This window comes from Magallana gigas, chromosome 5 (genome assembly GCF_963853765.1).
Source record: "Magallana gigas chromosome 5, xbMagGiga1.1, whole genome shotgun sequence".
Taxonomy (NCBI): Eukaryota; Metazoa; Mollusca; class Bivalvia; order Ostreida; family Ostreidae; genus Magallana; species Magallana gigas.
This window is the reverse complement of record NC_088857.1, coordinates 12,182,260-12,201,483: the sequence shown is the minus strand read 5'-3', so window position 1 is coordinate 12,201,483 and position 19,224 is coordinate 12,182,260. Positions and strand designations below refer to the sequence as shown.

General features: G+C 32.9%; 1 protein-coding gene across 5 annotated transcripts in view; it reads left to right on the top strand.

Moving 5' to 3' along the window:
- The first annotated feature begins 4,324 nt into the window (after window positions 1-4,324).
- Window positions 4,325-19,224, top strand: part of LOC105335339 (beta-1,3-galactosyltransferase 5) — a 17,288-nt gene continuing 2,388 nt past the window's right edge. The window contains exons 1-5 of one of the 5 annotated variants that reach the window (XM_066084097.1): window positions 4,325-4,423; window positions 4,577-4,786; window positions 16,228-16,333; window positions 18,022-18,098; window positions 18,925-19,224. The exon at window positions 18,925-19,224 is cut by the window's right edge and continues 2,388 nt beyond it. In XM_066084097.1, the coding sequence (XP_065940169.1) occupies window positions 18,926-19,224 (299 nt within the window). In that variant the 5' untranslated portion in view covers window positions 4,325-4,423; window positions 4,577-4,786; window positions 16,228-16,333; window positions 18,022-18,098; window position 18,925. Of the gene's footprint in view, window positions 4,424-4,576; window positions 4,787-10,429; window positions 10,643-16,227; window positions 16,334-18,021; window positions 18,099-18,924 lie in introns of those variants that run through there. The other 4 variants (XM_034450624.2, XM_034450609.2, XM_066084096.1 and 1 more) reach the window with 4 other exon arrangements.

The following is a 19,224-nucleotide window of genomic DNA, read 5'->3' as shown; positions in this document are numbered from 1 at the left end:
GGGGGTGGACCCCCCCCCCCTTACATTCTCTACTGTAAATTATTAATTGCTTGATTCATTGATTATGTCTGATGTACATTCTAATATACCTAATTTATCTTTGCAAAAAAAAAAAAAAAAAAAAAAAATTCCGAAGCCTATATATATATGCCATGGGCACCTTCACCTAACGTAATATATTTTTCTCACAAAGAAATTTATATATATTCTTAAAGTTATTATGAGAAAAATATTTAACGCTTGTGGCTATGCATTATACATTTATGTACATGTACATATGCACTGCTTTTAACTCTGCATGTTCTTTGTTGCTTTGTTTTCTTCCGTTAAGAAATAGCATATACTGTTCAAGTGAACAGGTAAAATTATGAAAGTGCGTGCAAGTGACGATTAAAAAAGTAATTGAGAATACGATTTTAAGTGATATTATTTGTGCAAGAAACCCCAAAGAAAGCATATAAACTTATATGTAAATTAAGATTATCATCTTACCGTCGAAACTGGCAGATATAACAATGTTCCGTTAAAAAGACATGTCTATGAGCTATACAGCTGTTGACCAATAAACAATACAATATAGCATGCACAGATTGCATCAATCCACCCGCTTTTGTGCGGCGCCCCTTTTGTGGAATGAAATAATTAATTGACTCGGATCGATCAATTGTTAACGTTACATAACGACTATAAAAATTACACCAAAAGTTAAGGCATTCAGTTGGAATTATCAGAAATGCACCTTATTATATTCAGGCACGTAGCATCATTTTTGAAAGTGGGGGGGGGGGGGGGGGGGGCAGACTCATTCAAAAAATCTAAAAATCTAATCTTGACAAGCAAAATGGGGGGGGGGGGCAGGGCAAGTTTACTTTTTAACTTCAATTAAACTGTTTATTTCATTACTTTTTACATGGTCCCATAAAAGTGGGGGGGGGGCTCCATGTTAATTTTTTTTTGTATGTAAATTTCAGAAAAATATGCTGCGCAAAAGAGTCGGGGGGGGGGGGACAGGGGGGCCCCACCCCCCCCCCCCCTCCCTGATGCTACATGCCTGTTCATATATTAATAAGAAAAGTATGAACCATGCTTCACTTTCTGAACTAGGAAGATTTCCTTTACATTATGATATTGTCAATAAATTACTAAAATATTGCTACAGATTAGAAAATTTAACAACGGAGTTTCTTCTATTAAAAGATGCATTTCTATGTAGTAAAGAACTTCATTTCGCCCAAAATACAACTTGGTATTCCTCTATTGAAAAGCTGCTAAAACCTGAATACAGAAAGCCAATGTAGACTGCGGATATCAGCGCATAGACTTTTCATTGAATTGGGCAGATATAATAACACACCTAGAACAGCAAGAATATGTAAAAATTGTACACTTAATGGAATTGAAGATGAAGCACATTTTCTAATCCAATGCAGCAAATTTACAAAAGAAAGAGAGGAACTATTTGATTTAATTTCATCTAAAGCAAAAAATTTTACTAGTTTACAAGACAAACAAAAATTATTTTGGATTTTAAACTGTGAAAAATTACAGATATATTAAACTCCCTTGGTAAATTTTTTACAAAAGGCATTGCCTTTATTTGTATTTCCTAGTCAAATATTGTTTTTTTTTTTAACTTTTCAATCATTTGATAAGCTATTTCAAATTTGTATGTACATTTGTATTTTGACATATTTATGTATGGTGTTTCACATAAATATATAGAAGACACTGTATTGAATGTATAGAAACATACATATATATGGGTCATTATCAAAATATGCAGCCTTTTGTGTCAGTGTCAATTTAAAGGGGGAAAAATAATGTTCTGGGGAATATATACAGTACCATTGGATTTTAGAAACTGAAACCTATATTGTTGAACAAATAAATCGACAATTTTACTGCTTAAAGTATAAAAAAAATATTATTTGTTATGAGATTTCAGTGAATTTATGTTGTCATTAAATTTTTCCAACGTCTTTAACCTACAATATCTTCAGTAATATTGATGTTTTATTCCAAAAATCACCGTTAATTTTCAAAACAACATTCATATTTTAATTTCTGCTATGCTCCTTAACAAGTTCTCTTTTAAAAACAATGAATTTGATGAGATATATGCTTGTACAAAAAAATTTTGTCATTGGTGTTACAAGGCAAATTATATAAAAATATCTTAAAATACATCAAGTAAATAATATTGTACTACAGTTGGAATCCCCCAGATCATAGTGACATCATTCCCTGCTACTAAAAAGATAAATGTATCAGTGATGACATCATTGTTATAGAAAATATGGCAGAAAATGTTAGTATGCTCCGAAAAATACAATGTAAACTGTGTCAGTGGGATGACGTGCTATTTAAGGTTTTCTATTATGAAAGAACAAAAAAGTTTTTCAAATAAATGATGAATGTTTATCACATTATAACATAGGCTATGTAGCATTGTGTAGTATTTGTTCTCTTGGGTCATACTGCTACATTTACTATGGATACATCAGTGGTATAACGGTCAGTGGTGTAACCAAAAATTGTTGTTACACCACTGAAAAAACTGTTACACCACATGACATTATTTAATTATTTTACTTTTTCTTCTATTTCATTTATATTTTGAGCATTTTGAACAATTGTTATTTATCAATATTACAAGTAAGACACTGTCACAATAAAGAAAGCTTGACTATTTAATTGCAATTGTGTTTTCTTAATCTGGAAAATGAGACCTGTTACACCATTGACATTTTGTATGCTCTAATTATGTTTTACTCATTTAAATACTTGATTAAAAGATAAAAGTAAAAACAAATTTATTCTTATAAAGAAATGGAATTATCCACATTTTATTTTTATTAAAAAATCAAACTTTTTAATGACTTATAGTGTATTATAAGATATGTTATTCCACTGACATTTCACATTCCCTATTATGTTATACTAAAATCTTTTAAATGCTTAAAGGTAACAAATGCTAGCTGAGCTTCAACAAACATATATAGACAAAGAGGAAGTGTATATGCGTTGTATGCAGTGATTTTGGAGAAAATTGGAGAAAATTCAATTTTATTGTCCAAAATGTATGATTGATATGAGCTGGTATAGTATTGACAATGTTGTTTGTGAGATTGATGAGGCAAAGAAAGTTCGAACTCGGTACTAGGTGGATAAAAGTGTGTGGATGCCAATAGTAAAAACAAATTACATCAAAGAATGAGTGATTTAATGTAAAAAACATCTACATGCAATTTTTCTGTCAGTGGTGTAACACTGATTATAAGTGGTGTAACAGTGTGTCTATCTTCAGATTATGAAAGAATGAGGCACGAAAACTTTTATTTAAGATCAAATTTATCACTTTTTAAATGCAATCAAAAATAGAAATTAGTTTATTTTACAAAATTTAACACGCTTATCTCTTATTTATTATCGCTAGGTCAGTGGTGTAACTTTAATGTCAGTGGTAAAACATAATAATCAGTGGTGTAACATGTACATTTTTCTCCAAATAAAATTAACTGACAATAATACATGTATATTTGAAAATACCAGTGCATTTATAGTAATGTCTTTTTTATGCTCCATTGAAAGAAAAATCCAGTTGTGTTCTTTTTAATGCTCAAATTAAAAATTTGTTGAGTAACATCAAGACTTTGTCTCAAATGTTATGTTGGTCACTATGTAAATGTGTCAAATATTTTCTGTTATCTAATTCTAATAACTTTAAATGAAGTTTGTTGATATAAACTTTATGTCCATCATTTTAAAAGAATTATTTTATTTTATTTAAGAATTTTTTCCTATACTATATACCTGTTACACCACTGACAAAATGTTCACAGTTCATTAAATTTCAATCTAATTATCATCCAAATGGTAGATTCCAATGTTTGCAAATTTTTAGATGTTATACTTCATTGTTTGTTAAATGTGTTTTTTGCAATCAAAGTAATTTTTTCAGCAAAAATTTTCTCATGTTTTTCATTTTTCAAAAGTCTGCATATTTTGATAATGACCCATATACTAATTAAATGTTCATGTCTGTCTGTCCTAGCTCTTTGAATCATCCAACTCTTTCCCTCTTGTATATGTTTATTGAATATTTTATGTACATTGGATGTTGTATGTACAGTCTTCATGTTGACCCTTGAGGGCCCTTAATTGGTTAATAAAGAAATTGAAATTGAAATATACTGTGTTCTATATGTATAACTAATAAATGTTAGTTCTTCCAAGGCAGGAGAAGTGTAAATCCGGAATTATTTAAACTGTTCTGGTTTTGTTTTCATTTTTATATCACTTTCATTTTTAAAATGTTGGGTTGTTGACACCGACTATACGGCACGACCAGTGGTCACGGTGGTGTGACAGACGCGGGGGCATTTTCTTACGTTTTTGGGACTTTTTCTCCAGGATGTTATTCGTAAGTTATTTTAAGAATATTTATCCATAATATAAACTAAAAATACACCATGACTGTTGAATCGAACAGCGAATAAATTGAATAGCTAAATTGCGAAATAAACTGATACTGAGATAAAGCATTAATGTCATTTGCGTTGTGTTTGAAATCCAGAGAGAGGCTGATACAGAACTGTTTTCACTTCCATCTGTACAGTGATTAAAACGCACTCTTCTGTAAAGCATGGGTGTATTCAGGAATGATACAAAGTGAAATATGATGAAGATTGTGTCCGGGATCAATAGCGGATTTGTAAATTACACCACGAGCCACTCTTGAATGTTAAGAAATGAAGGTTATCGATCTCATATTGGGGATGATAAGGTATGTGAAGCATTTCAACGTTGTATTCCCAAATGTGAATATATTATTTTCTTCAAATTAAATGAATATATTTGGCCATGAATTACAGTGGCAACATATTCAACCATGCAACGTTTATAATGCTTAAATACCTTGATGAGGCAGTTGTGGTGATTGCATTAAACCTAAACTCATATCTCCCATGTGCTTTAAAAATCTATACTACTATATTAAAATAATAGACTCGAATTTATGGGCATCAATACCGATTAATCGGAAGAGTACTGTCTTTTGTTTTATATATTCTAAACATCATTGGTACTTGAAGATTACCAATTTGTTTTTATTTTTTCTCAATCAAGCTTCGCTAATTAATAATCAACAAAAATTCATCAAAAAATTCCGGAAATGGTCTGAATTTTTTGGATTTTACAATCTTTAAGCTTGGTTATGCAAATGTCAACAATATATAAGGTGTGTCGATGTATCTATTTCATAAATGTCTGATATCATATGCTATGTCAACCCGTGCACGCACGGCTCAAAATCTAGTTATAAAATAATTAAAATAAGTAACAGCTGCTACCAGTTTAATCAACTAAATTTTAAAGGTTAAGGTTTGTTTTTTCTTCTCTCATTATCAGAAGTATATCAACTCTAGTAACAGAAAATACTTCATATTGAAAATCTTTGTAAATATGTTTGTGTATTACATTTTTCACATTCAACAGAATCTTGGGTCAGACTTTCAAATTATATATAGACAGTTCTGAAAGCAGAGACGTTTTTAAATGGCTGTAGTACAATTGGTTTATTTCTCACTGGCATTTGATTAATCTTTAAACTCATGCATTTCAATTGTCTGTTAGCCTTGGGGTTTGTTTACTTTGTGTAACATTAAACCCCACCAGATAAAAGGATCATCTACAATGTATACACCATTATTCTGATCAGTACATGTTTTGATATGCAGTTAATTATTTTTACTTAACAGGTTGGGACCAATCTTCCAAATGGGGTATAATAGCCCGTTTGGGATATAATAGCCCAAATGGGATATAAATTTAAAGTGCAAAAAATAAAAATTTTTGATTAAATTTTTTTTTTTAAATAAATCCACATTAGAATAGATGAAAAACAACAACTTTTGGTAAACAACTTGAAATTTTCTGTAGCTGTACTATTACAGAGATTGATCCCTCAGTATATCCAAAACTTCATGGGGATCAATCTTACAAACTATAGACATATAGAAAAACTTCTTAGCCAAAAGTTGTTGCATTTGATTCACATTAATGCAGATTTATATCAAATTTTAAAATAAAAAAAAATAATTTTTGCACTTTAAATTCATATTCCATTTTACCCATTATATCCCAAACGTGCTACTATATCCCATTTAATATTGGGAGATTGGTCCCAACCTGCTCAGTACTCCAGACTGACCTCTGCTTTCAAGCATAACAGCTAGATTATCAGAAATTGTGAAATTTCTAGTTTTCTCCATCTCCTAATGGTTCACACTGTATATACATGTATACATTGTATTTTATGCAAGAAATCACAACTCCTTCGTCAGTTTCTTGTGTTGCTGTAATAAACAGTGTGAAAAGCTTGTCAATGATATATGGGGCTATAAATGACTTGGCAATCAGGCAATAACTGGCACAATATTTTTGAGTGTTCTTGCCTCAGCCGTAATGTCTTGCTTATAAATTTGACAATTACTAACATGAATGATAACACTTCACATTCCATTTATAGAAAAATAACTATTCATGCAAGCTTTTTGTCCCTCAACTTTTTGTCTGTACCCTCTTTTTTGAAATTATACAATGCTACATGCATGACTTGTATACATGTATTCTAGTAAGTAAAATAATAAGCTCCCTATGACTCTTGATCAGGCTTTGCACTCCAGGTAAATACAGGTTAATAAATATTGATTACTGTATGCCCTACCCCAGACTATGCCCTACCCCAGACACAGTTAAACTTATCTTTTTTGTATTTGAGGTACGTGTATTTTTCATGACACGGGCTGAGCTACATGTATTGTAAATTTTACACAGAATTTATATAAGATAGAAACTCTTAACTAAAGTAAATATGAAATACTGGGACTTGTTCTGTACAAATAGTGTAATACACAATTGACAATGTGCACTAAAACTGAGTATAGGTATATTAACTCTTGTTCGTTCACCGGTGTTCAAGTGGATGGGATAAGTTGAGTACAAGCCCCAATATTTTTGCACAAAAAAGAGTAGGCATGCAGTTTTATCTAATTATTATAAGAATAACATTTTGATGTAAATGCAATTAAATGTTTTATAAACTTTAATTAATTTTTGATGCTTGACATGTCAGTTAGATTTAAAATGAGGTCTGTAAAATTTTTTCAGTATGTTAGAAATATGACCCTTCTTAAGCAATTCCTTTTCTTTCAAATTGTTCTTAAACTACTACTTGTATGGATATTTGACCAAATGTTTAACCTTAAACAGGTCCAGCACAATCTCTTGATTTAGCTATATAGCTTGAAAAAGCTACATAGCTTTATAAAGCTATTCAAAATAGCTTGATAAAGCTATTTATGTGCAGTTTTTTAAGAAAATATTTATTGTAAGAAATGGACAAAAAATCGCAATCAACTTGCTACTCATATTTGCACAACTGACCATTATAAACTTGACCACAATTAAAGATAGTTTAAACACTGCAGCTTTTAAACAATTATAAGCAAAAAATATATTTCCATTGTTTGGGTAACTGTTTACCACTTTGTGTGCAATGAGGCGTGGATAAGAATGATTTCTTCTCATTGTGATAAATTATTACCAATCAATTATCTTGTTTACCATAACTGACCTCCTTTATATTTCATTCAAGAAGTAACTGTGTGGTCATGAATCAGTTGCCCCAAAACTTTTAGTGCAAAGTCTCTTAAGGAGACGTAAATTGATGAGTAATCTTTACATGCATTGTTCACAGAACAGTTCAAAGTTAAAAACTATCACTGGACTAAAGTGCGATTTTTTATACATACTGATAAAATTACAAATTTAAGAAAAATATGTGACAAAATAGCTAAATGAAGCTACTCTGAATAGCTTAATAAAGCTATTTAGCTTATTCAAGCTATATAGCTAAATCTGGAGATTGTACTGGACCTGTTAAAGTAATATTCAGAGTTCCAGTGATTGCCTATCCATCATGCATGGTAAACTAACTGATTTAAATTCAGACACTCTCAAAAGATTAAGTATTTCTGTATTAGGTCAACCATTAAGTAAAGCATACTTGGATCTAGAGGGGGGAAAGGGTACCATTTTAATGAATGAGATGATATGTAAACACCATATAAAAAAAACAATAAAAAAAAGTTCTTTATTTTTTGCTACAAGTAACACAATTTTATGAGCAGGAGGTATTTCAATGAGGAGGGAGGCATTTCCAAACAATAATTCTATTTGGGCCAAAGTTAAAACAATCAGTAGCTTATTAAAAATGAGCATTTATAAATTTGGTCATAAGTCTTTTGTAAAATTCAGCCCTGGTGATGAGCTGAGGCTTTTTGAAATGAAAATTAAATAACTGATAAAAAACAAAACAAAATGAAAATCCAATAGATATATTATGCATAACGTCAGCTTGAAATTATTATTTATTCCAATTGGGGAGGTTGTCTTTTGTTATTAAAAAATTGTCCATTTTATTATTCATTATTTGAGATGACAGTTATATAATGCAGTTACAAACATGAGTAAAGAAATCACAAATAATTTTATTCATCATCCTAAAAGCCTTTTGGGCAAACTTAATTAAAGATCTAATACACCTGCTTAAATTGCATGGCGAGACAAAATTTTGACAAGTGTCGAATATATTGTTTGGCATTAGATCTGAGTTCAACTCAAATCACTGCCTTAATTGAATTAAGCAATATGAGCTATATTTTTTAGAATTTAATTTTGTTGCAAAAACCTGCTATTATGCTTTAAGTCTGAATGTAACTTAGACTTTTAAATGATAAATAAGATTTAAAAACAGCATTAATTTTTGTCAGAAGAAAGATTTATCTTCTAAGAAATATATATATAGCAGTTCAATTTTTGTACTGGACGATAGTAATTCAATTTTGCTTCAATTAAGGTTTCTTAACTGCCTTTCGGGGCCACCAAAATAAGGCTAACAAAAATTAAAAAACCATGATATTTTTGTCATTTAGTATAAAAATAACATTTTCCTTAAAAAAAAAAAATGCAGCATGAAAATTGCAGCTCATATTGCTTTAATTGTCCAAGTAAAAACAGCTAGGGCTGTTCAGAAAATTGTCGTGACACCTATTGTATTCTCCTAGCTTTCTAATTGACGGATTCTTGTGAAAATGTGCTTACATTTTGAAGAAACAAAAAAAATGATTGCCCATGAGAAACATAATATTTAGTTTAAAAAGATAAATAAACAAAATGATATTACTATGACTAAGTACTAATAGACTTATACAGTTATATATAATGATAAAAGAAATCAAAATATAAATGCTATTTTTACCTGCATGTTAATACTTTTATAATATTAAGACATTATGTATATGCAAGTTATTTTTGTTTTCGAGTAGAAATACTGAGAAAGTGTAATTATTTAAAGCCATAACCAATTTTGCCTTCAAAGCAATGCAGTGGGCAATTATTAAATTGGTGAGGATCTCAATGACAATGACAATGAACTTAATTCTCAATAAACTGTGTTTATATACAGTGTAAAGAAAATACATGAAAAAGTTTTGAAGATAATTTAGAATTCTGGAAATTAATTAATTTACCCCAAAATGAAATCATTCTAACTTTAATATTAATAATAAGTGGATACCTTCCAAGTTCACCATACACCATATACATGTAGTTTGGTGCTGAGGAACTCAGTTTTAATATATACATATATATGTACAGAACTTAAGATGAAGTTTCTCAATAAGCTTTGTTTTTTGGAAACCCCATACTTCACAGCCATATAAAAATATTGGCTGGACAATTTTGTCAAACATTTCTAATTTACAGTCAATTGCTAAATTATGCTTTCTATATTTTCCAATACAACTATACATTTCTTTAATAGCCTTTTCATATAGATCATTAAAATTTAAATTGAATGAATTGTTTTTACAAAATGTAACACCTATTAAAATACTTAAAATTGTTAGCTATTTCCAAATGAGAGCCTTCAAAAGTAAATCGGTTACTGCTTTTACCTCTACCGAATATGACAACTTTGGTTTTTACTATTGACCTTAAGATGCCAGTTTTTACAGTATTCAGAAAAAGTATTCAAAGGGTATTGGAATTCTTCAGGGTTTTCAGACAATAAGATGGCATCATCAGTATACAGTAGAACAAAAAGACTTAAATAACGATTAAGATCTTTTCTAATCTTCTTGGAGCGACATGTTAAACCTCTAAAATTATTTACATAAAGATATTCTTCTAGGTCGTTTAAATACTAACAGTGAAAATAAAAAAAGGTGACAAATTTTCCTTGTCTTACTCCAACAGTACATTCAAAAAAGTCAGAACATCTTCCATTGGCCAGTATTTTTGACTTTATACCTTTATACATATTTGTGATAATTTTAAAACATTTTCCATCAATATTATTCAGTAAAACTTTGTGTTGTCTGTAGTTGAATTTTGAAATTCTTCAGAAATATTTTTTGTACAAGCTAACCACTCTGAGTTTAATATACCCGGTAATCTTTTTTGGTACAAGTTAACTATATCTGGTCAATCACTCACTTCCTGTCAGCCTTACTGACCAGTCCGGTCTCACTTTGTCAATCATCTTAAATCTTGTTAGATGCGTGCCTCAAGCCACTAAGTGAGTCTTTTTTATTGAAGTTATTGCTTAAATTTGTCAGTATTTAATTGTATTTTTGAAGTATAGTTACAGATGGAAATTTACTATACAGATAAAACATTCTTAAAAGTATGGCACGCCATTATGGTCTTTAAAGTAATTTACAGTTTAAAGGTATAAAGTAAGGTTCTACATTTTCCTATTAGTAAATTGTTTTTCTATTTGTTGTACCGGTAGTTTTTTACCAATATATTACACGACGGCTATGTTTCCACACAAAATAAAATATGAAACCCGTGTGACTTTTATTTGCGTTGTGCATGGTTAGCTATCTGCCTGCACCAGGCAGAATAAACTTTGTTCCATAGGCCAATATGCCAGACAGAATCAAATGCTTTTTCAAAATCTATGAAAGCCCAATACAATTTCATTTTGTGTATTTTAAAAATTTCTATAAGAGAATATAATGAAAAAATATGGTCAACAGTGCTTTAACCTTTACGAAAACCAGCCTGATTTTCTAAAATAAGTTGAACTCTATCTGCATAATTATTAAGTGTTTCATTAATTATAGCAGTAAATAATTTTCCCAAACAGCTCAATAGTGTAATAGGTCTATAGTTCTTTGGACCCCAGGTGTTATCCCCCTTATTTTTATACACTGGAATAATATTACCACAAATCCACTGTGTATAGGTATCATGCCACAATCAAATATTTTGTTAAATAATTCAGCATATATAAAGTTCAACATACAGTCATGTTTACTTTTGATATATTCATTAAATATTCTATCATCTCCACTTAAGTTACTTTTTAATACTCAGAAAAACACCTTTTCAGACCAATCAAGTAATTGCTTAATCAAAAACAGTACAGTGAAAAGGAATTAATTTAGAGCTTTAATGAAATAATGAGTTTTTCAACAAATTGTTGAAACAAGCAGAATGAAAGCAAAATTAAACCATTTAATGACCGTAATCATGACCTACATGTCAATACATGTCAATACATGTCAATACATGTCAGTACAGAATGACTGCAAAAGACTTCACACTTACTGGTATTTGGCTAGCAGTTACATACACTGTGGTCACAAAAATTAAGAAAGGGACCTAATGTATATGGTAACTGCTGAATTTTGAAAATAACAGTGTGCAAAAATCTAGAAATAATAAGAAATTCATGGTATGTATGGTTTTGTCAATTTAATTGTATTTTTGTCCCTTGCCGCAACGCGGAGCGGGGACATAGAAATGCCGGGCGTCCGTCCGTGGGTCAGTGTGCCCATGCGTCCGTGTTTCCGTCCGTCACACTTTTTAGCTCACCTGAGCTTTCGTCCGTCTGTCTGTCTGTCCGTCTGTCCGTAAACTTTTCACATTTTCAACATCTTCTCAAGAACTACTGGGCCAATTTCAACCAAACTTGGCACAAATCATCCTTAGGCAAAGGGGATTCAAAGTTATGAAAATTAAGGGCCACACTCGTTTTCAAGGGGAAATAATTAGAAATTAATGAAAAATTTCGAGAAATTTTCAAAAATCTTCTTCTCAAGAACCAGAAAGCCAGGAAAGCTGAAACTTGTGTGGAAGCATCCTCAGGTAGTGTAGATTCAAAGTTGTGAAATTCATGACCCCCGCGGGTAGGGTGGGGCCACAATGGGGGGGTCAAAATTTTACATAGGAATATATAGAGTAAATCTTTAAAAATCTTCTTCTCAGAAACTAATCAGCCAGGAAAGCTAAAACTTGTGTGGAAGCATCCTCAGGTAGTGTAGATTCAAAGTTGTGAAAATCATGACCCCCAGGGGTAGGGCAGGGGCACAATGGGGTGGTCGAAGTTTTACATAGGAATACATAGAGTAAATCTTTAAAAATCTTCTTCTCAGAAACTAATCAGCCAGGAAAGCTGAAACTTGCGTGGAAGCATTCTCAGGTAGTGTAGATTCAAAGTTGTGAAAATTATGACCCCCGGGGGTAGGGTGGGGCCACAATGGGGGTCAACGTTTTACATAGGAATATATAGAGTAAATCTTTAAAAATCTTCTTCTCAGAAACTAATCAGCCAGGAAAGCTGAAACTTGTGTGGAAGCATTCTCAGGTAGTGTAGATTCAAAGTTGTGAAAATCATGACCCCCGGGGGTAGGATGAGGCCACAATGGGGTGGTCGAAGTTTTACATAGGAATATATAGAGTAAATCTTTAAAAATCTTCTTCTCAGAAACTAATCAGCCAGGAAAGCTGAAACTTGTGTGGAAGTATCCTCAGGTAGTGCAGATTCAAAGTTGTGAAAATCATGACCCCCGGGGGTAGGGTGGGGCCACAATGGGGTGGTTGAAGTTTTACAAAGGAATATATAGAGTAAATCTTTAAAAATCTTCTCAGAAACTAATCAGCCAGGAAAGCTGAAACTTGTGTGGAAGCATCCTCAGGTAGTGTAGATTCAAAGTTGTGAAAATTATGACCCCTGGGGGTAGGGTGGGGCCACAATGGGGGGGTCAAAATTTTACATAGGAAATTATATACAGAGTGAAACTTTAAAATCTTCTTCTCAGAAACTAATCAGCCAGGAAAGCTGAAACTTATGTGGAAGCATCCTCAGGTAGTGCAGATTCAAAGTTGTGAAAATCATGATCCCTGGGGGTAGGGTGGGGCACAATGGAGGGTCGAAGTTTTTCCCAGGAATATATAGAGTAAATCTTTAAAAATCTTCTTCTCAGAAACTAATCAGCCAGGAAAGCTGAAACTTATGTGGAAGCATCCTCAGGTAGTGCAGATTCAAAGTTGTGAAAATCATGATCCCTGGGGGTAGGGTGGGGCACAATGGAGGGTCGAAGTTTTTCATAGGAATATATAGAGTAAATCTTTAAAAATCTTCTTCTCAGAAACTAATCAGCCAGGAAAGCTGAAACTTGTGTGGAAGTATCCTCAGGTAGTGCAGATTCCAAGTTGTGAAAATCATGACCCCCGGGGGTAGGGTGAGGCCAAAATGGGGTGGTCGAAGTTTTACATAGGAATATATAGAGTAAATCTTTAAAAATCTTCTTCTCAGAAACTAATCAGCCAGGAAAGCTGAAACTTGTGTGGAAGCATCCTCAGGTAGTGTAGATTCAAAGTTGTGAAAATTATGACCCCTGGGGGTAGGGTGGGGCCACAATGGGGGGGGGGGGTCAAAATTTTACATAGGAATTTATATATAGAGTGAAACTTTAAAATCTTCTTCTCAGAAACTAATCAGCCAGGAAAGCTGAAACTTATGTGGAAGCATCCTCAGGTAGTGCAGATTCAAAGTTGTGAAAATCATGATCCCTGGGGGTAGGGTGGGGCACAATGGAGGGTCGAAGTTTTTCATAGGAATATATAGAGTAAATCTTTAAAAATCTTCTTCTCAGAAACTAATCGGCCAGGAAAGCTGAAACTTGTGTGGAAGTATCCTCAGGTAGTGTAGATTCAAAGTTGTGAAAACATGATCCCTGGGGGTAGGGTGAGGCCACATTTGGGGGGAGGGGTGTTAAAGTTTTACAAAGGAATATATAGAGTAAATCTTTTAAAATCTTCTTCTCAGAAACTAATCGGCCAGGAAAGCTGAAACTTGTGTGGAAGTATCCTCAGGTAGTGCAGATTCAAAGTTGTGAAAATCATGACCCCTGGGGGTAGGATGGGGCCACAATGGGGTGGTCGAAGTTTTACATAGGAATATATAGAGTAAATCTTTAAAAATCTTCTTCTCAGAAACTAATCAGCCAGGAAAGCTGAAACTTGTGTTGAAGTATCCTCAGGTTGTGTAGATTCAAAGTTGTGAAAACATGATCCCTGGGGGTAGGGTGAGGCCACATTGGGGGGTCGGGGTGTTAAAGTTTTACAAAGGAATATATAGAGTAAATCTTTTAAAATCTTCTTCTCAGAAACTAATCAGCCAGGAAAGCTGAAACTTGTGTGGAAGTATCCTCAGGTAGTGCAGATTCAAAGTTGTGAAAATCATGACCCCTGGGGGTAGGATGGGGCCACAATGGGGTGGTCGAAGTTTTACATAGGAATATATAGAGTAAATCTTTAAAATTCTTCTTCTCAGAAACTAATCAACCAGGAAAGCTAAAAATTGTGTTGAAGTATCCTCAGGTTGTGTAGATTCAAAGTTGTGAAAACATGATCCCTGGGGGTAGGGTGAGGCCACATTGGGGGTGGGGGGGTGGGGGGGGGGTGTTAAAGTTTTACATATATAGAGTAAATCTTTTAAAATCTTCTTCTCAGAAACTAATCAGCCAGATGATTCTTTATAATTGTTTAGACTTTGGCTCCAGGACAATTCCTCGGCCTCACAAGAAGGTTCAGAGTTTGATGTAGCTTAATATCCCATATATAAACAATTGTAAAGGATCTTTTTGAGGATTGCAATACTCAACATGTGATATGACTATAAAATCATCCTGTTAGAAAAGGGACTAATGATTATAAACATAAGAATATCCTGGGGGAAAAATGGATTTTAATTTTACAGGATCTGCATGTATTATTGTACATTGTCCAGATTGTTTGTATTCTGACTTCATTAAGCTGATTTTATCATACCCATTGTTCCTCAGGTGAGCGATGTGGCCCATGGGCCTCTTGTTTGTAAGCACTCTCATGCCTACAAATTTTGAAGGATTTTCATTAAATTTATACCAAATGTTTATACCACTAATACTTTGGTCAAGTTCGAAAATCAGCATTGGTCGACACTTTTTGTTGCAGTTATGGGACTTTGACCACAATAATGACTCCGTTTTATCCAAAAATTGACATTGTAAGCACTCTCATGCCTACAAATTTTGACGGATTTTCAATAAATTTATATCAAATGTTTATACCACTAATACTTTGGTCAAGTTCGAAAATCAGCATTGGTCGATACTTTTTGTTGGAGTAATGGGACTTTGACCACAATAATGACTCCGTTTTATCCAAAAATTGACCTTGTAAGCGCTCTCATGCCTACAAATTTTGACGGATTTACATGAAATTTATACCAAATGTTTATACCACTAATACCTTGGTCAAGTTCGAAAATCAGCATTGGTCGATACTTTTTGTTGGAGTTATGGGACTTTGACCACAATAAAGACTCCGTTTTATCCAAAAATTGACCTTGTAAGCGCTCTCATGCCTACAAATTTTGACGGATTTACATGAAATTTATACCAAATGTTTATACCACTAATACTTTGGTCAAGTTCCTAAATCAGCGTTTGTCGATACTAGTATACTGCTTGACCGGCGGAGGACCCAGGAATTCTATTCTTGTTTAGTTAAACATGTACATTAAAATTGAGTTGCCATAAACCTGTGGATGCTCCGAATAAACTGACAAATGCAAGTTAAATGTCAGCTTACCAGGGATGAACTAAATAAATGATGTCATGACATAAATATTTTACGAATGTTATAAAATAAAATCTGCTAGCACCGCGGTATCTCAATTTCAAAACAACCCTGATATATTTACTATTTAATAACTCTATAGAAGCAGTATTTCAAATGTGATTGATTAATGCAGGTTGCTGTGTTTCAAACAGCAATACAGTTGATATACATGTATTCTGTACATGTTGAATTGATTTTCCATAGACCAACACATCTAAATCCACACAAGCTGCACATCAGCAGTTTGCAAAGCTGGTAATGTTCCCCATGAATTGATTGTTGCTGTCGAGGGAGTGTATACTATAAAAAGGTAATTGTAGCACCATTGTATCATTTCTCTAAATCACTATTTCAACGAATTTACTTGAGTGTTGTACCCTTCCATATCACAAAGCATGTTTGAACCATTAGCTACATTATACATTGAGATGTATATTAAGATATTTATCCAAAAGTATTAATTATACCCCAACTCCGAGGGAGAGGGAGGTTAACTGTGGTTTCATTAATATTCGTTTATAGGCATAAATTTTTGTGGATAAAGTGAAAACTCAGATTCAAGGATGCGTAAATTTGTGGCCAAGGATCCTATCAATTCAAAATGCTAATAGAAATTGCACCTCAACAAACATTAAATTTTGTGGATAAACATTACATCAAAATCCACAAAAGTTGGTATTCAACGAATATTAATGAAACCACAGTTTACTGTTTTGTCTTTGTGTGCCTCTCTGTCAATAACAGTTTTCTGTCACATTTTTCTCAGCAACTAATATTTGCATTCCACATATGTTTTGCATGTAAAGTGTGTTGAAAGCTACTGTAGTTATAACACTGTAACACATACACAGGGTAATGAAAGGTTTTAATGACAAGTTTTATTATGACATCACAAATGTGTCACAAGCAAAAATCAACGTTCACGCTTGTGATTGGCTGTTACTGTGGCTCTTCCATATATATGAACTAATACCCTTAGCATAAAGTTTTTTTTTAAAGGTATAAATCATGTATATAGACAAGGCAAGTGAGCTATTCTGATCACATTTTGTCTTTCCGTCCATCTGTCCGTAAACTTTTCATATTTTCAACATCTTCTCCAGAACTGCTGGTCCAATTTCAACCAAACTTGGCACAATGCACCCTTAGGCAAAGGGGATTCAAAGTTGTGAAAATTAAGGATCACACCCTTTACAAGGGGAGATAATAAGGAATCATTAAATTTTTTTTTAGAAATATTTAAAAACCTTCTTCTCAAGAATCATTTGGCCAGGAAAGCTGAAACTTGTGTGGAAGCAATTCTTCAAGTAGTGTAGATTCAAAGTTGTGAAAATCATGACTCCCAGGGGTAGGGCAGGCCCACAATGGGGGGGTCAAATTTTACAAAGGAATATATAGAGTAAATCGATCTTTAAAAATCTTTTTCTCATGAACCATTTGGCCAGGAAAGCTGAAACTTATATATCAGGAAAGCTGAAACTTATGTGGAAGCATCCTCAGGTAGTTTAGAATCAAATTTGTGAAAATCATGACTCCCGGGGGTAGGAAGGGGCCACAATAGGGGTCGAATTTTTACATAGGAGTATATAGTGAACAGTCTGTTAAAATCTTCTCAGAAACTAATCAACCAGTAAAGCTGATACTTCTTTGGAAGCATCGTCATGGACTTTTATTTATGTAATATACCACACTATCCACAAATTTTTAATTATGACTCCATTAATCTGATTTTATCATGCCTATTGTTGCTCAGGTTGAAGATGTAGTCTCATAATTGCAGCGGTGTGTGCATACAAGTTTTCATAATGCACTGACACATGTTACGCAATTTGTATGCACACACTGCTGCAGTTATCAGACTAAATCTTTCAAAATATAATGATTTCAATGCTCAATATATTGCAGTTGCTTGAAGTTTTAACATATTATTTGTTTATATTTACATCCACCAAGTATGATTCCCTCTATTTCTTAGAGATATTTATTGTATATTCATAGCTCTGAAGAAACTGACAGGACTGAGATCTACATGCCCCTTTTATCAATTGGTCAAAATTTTCAGCAACCTAAGAAAAGTAAAGGACTGCACAAAATAATTATAATGATGTCAGATGCAAATTCCAATAGAAGACGATTTGGCTGTTTCTTTTATCCAACATACTAATGTACATTAACAATAGTTTAGTTGATTTTACTTACTTTTGACAATCATTTTATTAATTATTTTTATCTTTTGCTAACAGGGACCTGAGGCATATACATGCACGGATCTAGAGGGGGGGTCGGGGGGGTCCCGACCCCCCCTGGAAAATGAAAATTTATTAAATTTACATAGTAAAATTATCGCGAAAATATGCCTCGGACCCCCCCTGGCAAACACAATTATCCTTCGGACCCCCCCTGGAAAAATTTTCTGGATCCGCGCATGATATATATGTCATGGTGTGTCATTTTATTTAACAATTAAGTTTTAGAGTTTACTTATGCCACATGACAAGTATTTAGTGAGGGTCACTCTGCTCTGCTAATTAAGTATCCCCAATTAGTCAATATAATTGTTCTGAGATAACTTAGCTTTTTAGCTATTATCATGAGTACTATTATTTACTTTTATTTATTATCTTTTAGATTAGATAAAGTTAGGAATTTATTCAAGTCAGACACTTTTGGCCACTACCTCATGTTGCTTATGTCTATTTAGTTGACTGTCCACCAGTTTGTCAGTAGACTAAGCAACATCGAGCTAAATTTAAATCTGACACATTTGGCATAATCTAAATCGCTGAATCAAGAAATTGTGAAACCCACCTTTGTGATATATACACTCTATGCATATCCGACTTCATGATCAAGCCTAACAATAAATATCAAGTTAGATAACAGATAATTTTTTCTTTTCAGAATGAGTAAAAAGAAACGCAAAAAGATACTTTTGCAAGTATTTTTTGTCTTCACAATATTTTTGTTTTATCAATTGATAATGCAAATTGATAGAAAAATAGACAAACACAGGCAAGATGTAAAGGAAGAGGAGATATGGAAATTTTCAAGACATGAACAGAATGGTACCCTTGTGTTCGATGCTTCGGAGCGACCAAAATTCTGCAATGGATGTTTCAAGTTTGGTTACCATATGCTGAAAGAAGAACCTGCCACGTGTCAAAATCAAGAAAATATTCATTTAGTGTTCTTGATATCAAC